This window comes from Harmonia axyridis, chromosome 1 (genome assembly GCF_914767665.1).
Source record: "Harmonia axyridis chromosome 1, icHarAxyr1.1, whole genome shotgun sequence".
Classification (NCBI taxonomy): domain Eukaryota; kingdom Metazoa; phylum Arthropoda; class Insecta; order Coleoptera; family Coccinellidae; genus Harmonia; species Harmonia axyridis.
The window spans coordinates 3,408,771-3,412,771 of record NC_059501.1 but is presented as its reverse complement, the minus strand read 5'-3'; the positions used below and the strand labels follow the sequence as shown (position 1 = coordinate 3,412,771).

Here is a 4,001-nt window from a genome sequence, read left to right as displayed (position 1 = left end):
ATGACAGAGTGTAATGGAGAACCTTTAGAAGGACAGGAAGATTGGGAAGATCATAGAAGGGTCTGCGGTGAAGACATTCACGATTTATCAGAGTAAGTATATTTCCCTCTGAAAAAGAGGTATATTCATTCATATTTCGAGGAAGTTCTTTACCAATTCCAATTTCCAATAATTTCAATTTTTGTGTTGCGTAGTTTTCAGTGGTATAGTGTCTTCAGCCACCCCTAAAGTCTACGCCATACGCTCTATTAGTGATGATGTCACACACCGCCATTTTTGGTTCTCCTGTCAGTGTTCGGAATCCAAACAAACAAATTGTCATTCAAATTAGTACGTTGTCGTTGAAGAAATTGGCTTATTTTGATAAATAATATTATTTAAGGAACGATTTTACTATTAATTGATAGACAGAAGGCACGAGATTAATGCCAGTAAGTTCGAACTTGAAGTTCAACTAATAAACACGGCTTTTTACAAAATCTGGGTAATGATACAGGATTCAAACTAACTGGTATTCACCTCATTTCTTCTGTCTATCAATTAATAGTGAAATCGTTGCTCAAATACTCTTATTTATGAAAATAAGCCAATGCCTCCAACGACACCGTACTAATTCGAATGACAATTTATTTGTTTGGATTCCGAACACAGACAGGAGAACCAAAAATGGCGGTGTGTGACGTCACACTAATAGAGCGTATTGAGAATAGGGACTATTTACAGGAATTTTCTGGCTTTCCTGACTATTCTTCACAAAAGAGGTACCTTTCTCAAAAACCACTAGACTTTCGAGAAAAATGACTTCAATGTTATTGAGACATCAATATTTCGCTCACAGTTATCAACACTTTCAATTGAACTCCTTTTTTGCATTAACCGAAATATTTCCTTTTGAAATATTTTTCATTTTTATTTATAATTTATATTATAGATATTATATTTCTTTATTCATTCCTTTTATTTTATTATATATATATATAATCTTTATCCCATTTGTTACCTTTCGGTGTATGGGTTTCATTATCTACATTTTCTATCTTAACAATAACTTAAAATAATTCTAATTTGATTCAATAAATTTCTTCCATTCTGTCCTATTTGATGTCATCATCTCAGCTTCCCTGACGCTTTTCCCTCTCTTTTTTATTTCCTCTTCTATCATATCCTCCCATGTTTGTTGCGGTCTTCCCCTTTTTGCCTTTTTCTCGACTTTTGCCTCCCATATTTGTTTGATTGGTCTCTCCTCCTCCATACGATGTAAGTGTCCCCACCATCCCAACTGCCTCTCACCCACAAACCTTTCCAATGATTTTATCCCCAATTCACCTCTTATGTCCTCATTTCTCCTTCTGTCCATCCTTGTAACCCCCTTCACTCCTCTCAAAAATTTCATTTCCACTGCCTGTAGTTTACTCCTCATTCTCTTTGTTGTGTTCCAAGTTTCACATCCGTACGATATTATTTTATTAATATTTATAATGAACTTTACTTGAACAGAGTTGAAATAAAAGTGTTGATTACTAACTTCAAGCCAAATATCGATGTCTCAATAACATTGAAGTAATTTTTCTCGAAAACGGTAAGTCATAGTGGCTTTTGAGAAGGGAACCTCTTTTGTGAAGGAAAGTCGGAAACATCAAGAAATGACTTTAAATACCACCTAGGTAGGTATATCCTCATCGGCCTATCCATAAAGTTCTACGTAAAAGCACTTCACAAACTTCAGAATGGCGTTTTCAACACTGAAATCGAAATTAAGGGAAGTACAAAAGTGAATGAGATTTTGACAGTTTTATTGGTGTTATCCCAGTGTTTCGAGAGAAAACTTCTTGTTGGGAGATGGGACAGCAATAAAATGATATTAGGTATCTACTTGACAGTACTGACATTAATGCGTGTGTTTGAAAAAAGTGAATTCTTGAAAAAACAGGTTTAAAAAAAAAAACTCTCGTCCATGAATTTATGTCACCTAGGTTTCCGGGTTCAACACCGTTAGAGTTTTCAACATTTTCAATATGATGATTGTTCTTCTTCAAATGTCATAAAAGAAAAAATCTAACGGTGTTAAATCCGAAGATCTTGATGGCCACCATAGTCAAACTGATCAGTGTCAAATCATTTTCAGGTCAATCAAAGCTGAACTGAAGAACCATAACAACACAACACTTGGAGAGCTAAACAGGGAAAAAAATATTTTAGTGGTTAGCTATGAAAACTTCAAATGCTGCTTGAGGAAAACCTGGGTTGAAGAGCTCATGCTTGGTCCAACGCCTACAAGATGCATGGAACAGCTTGTGGAATGTATTTTGGAATCTCAAAAGGAACGTTGTACTTTGAGTGTTTCAGATCATTTAGTATTCACTTTTTCTCATTATGGCGTAGGAGTTTTGATGATGTTTACCATCGTTGTTGTTGTTACCAGTTGTTATGTATGTTGTCGCTTGGATGAGTATTATAATGAAAGGGACCACTAACCCAGGAAAAAATTGGAACAAGATATAATAAAGGGTTGAATATATTGTATGTGTTTGAGAGTTTATTTTTAACCAGATGAAATTCAACCAAGGTCTATAGATTAGACAGGTTGCCTCGTAGCTTTCAACTTGAATAAGACTACCGCGTACGTCACTAACGGTTGACACGCTGATTGGTTGGTGTTACGAGGCAACGACAAATCTATAGACTTTGGCCAATGCCGATATGACTAACGAATGACGCGTTACCCACACACCTTAACCTAAGTTTTGAGACAACATGTGTGATCTTTAAACCTTGAAATTTAACAAATGTCTCAAAAGTTTTAGCACAAATTTTTTCATACAAGTCATTTATCAGAAAAGCCTTATAACTCGATAACGAATCAAGATATCTATGATCTGCTTTCTGATATTTTATTAATTCGACAAAAGAAATAGGGCGCCTGAAGATTTTTTCTCTAGGTCTTATAGTTCTCGAAATGCTTTCATTCAGTGAGCATCGAATTTGGGACACCCTGTATAAATTTATCATCCGTGAGTTGGAACGTACCGTTGAAAACCATACTCAGTTCAAAATTCGAAAAAAAAATCAGAAATTATTGATGAATATTATAGAGCTCTGTAAATCAATACACTTAGGTTATTATTACAAAGGAATGAAGGCAATATTAGATAATGGTTGAAATCTCTTTCGAATGGTTCCGAAATTGAACTGTTAGTCATCAAAGATATGTCAATTCTTGAACCAAAATCATGTAAACATAATAGTCATTTCTTCACTTTTACTTCTAAGAAACTTTAATGTTCCTACCATAGGTATCGGTCCAAGTACCTGAATAAGGAATGACTTGCGCTTTGGGGCTTAAAGTGCTCTATTGTAACAAAAATTGGTTGTAGGTATACTTTTTCTCTAACGGAAAACATCAGTTACATTTCTGATTTATGTTTTTTGAAGAGTTGGAGTTTAGTGTTACGCGATGGGAAAAATAGTTCTGGTTTCTCTAATTATTTTTGCACTCCTCTTTTTCGTAAGTAAACAATATTTGATTTTTAATGACTTCAGAAGAATACTGTAGATTTTGAAAAAAAAATTAGGAATAATAAGTGACCCCAGAAGTATTTGAATGAATAATAGCTATTGTTATTTTTGTATACCACCTGCAACATGGGATTTTCAATCTTTCAATTCTTTTATGGTGTTATCTTATTCTTTTATCATTAGTATTAAAACTCTCAATAACTATCTGATTATTATTATAGTATCGAGTAAAACTTTCACTTTCGATCATTTCTATTTGATATATGCGTATTTACGTTCCTAGAAATACAATTTTAAAGGTTAATAATAAATCAACCAAAAAAAGTAAAAAAAATTTAATGAAAAAAATTGAAACAGAAAATGGAACAGCTGATAAATTGAATGAATGAAAGGACATGAAGACTAACTACGTTTCAAGATTTTTGTAATTTTAATTGATATAATTTTTTGTCCGTTGAAGCAAATAAATATTGAAGGTTTCACAC

At 33.5% G+C, this 4,001-nt stretch overlaps 1 protein-coding gene across 1 annotated transcript; it reads left to right on the top strand.

Annotated features, from left to right (window-relative positions):
• Positions 1 to 2,518, top strand: LOC123689083. The gene is made up of 2 exons (XM_045627883.1): positions 1 to 92; positions 2,126 to 2,518. Exons 1-2 carry the CDS (start codon positions 1 to 3, stop codon positions 2,472 to 2,474), a joined length of 441 nt encoding a protein of 146 aa, XP_045483839.1. The 3' UTR covers positions 2,475 to 2,518.
• Positions 2,519 to 4,001: the final 1,483 nt, after the last annotated feature.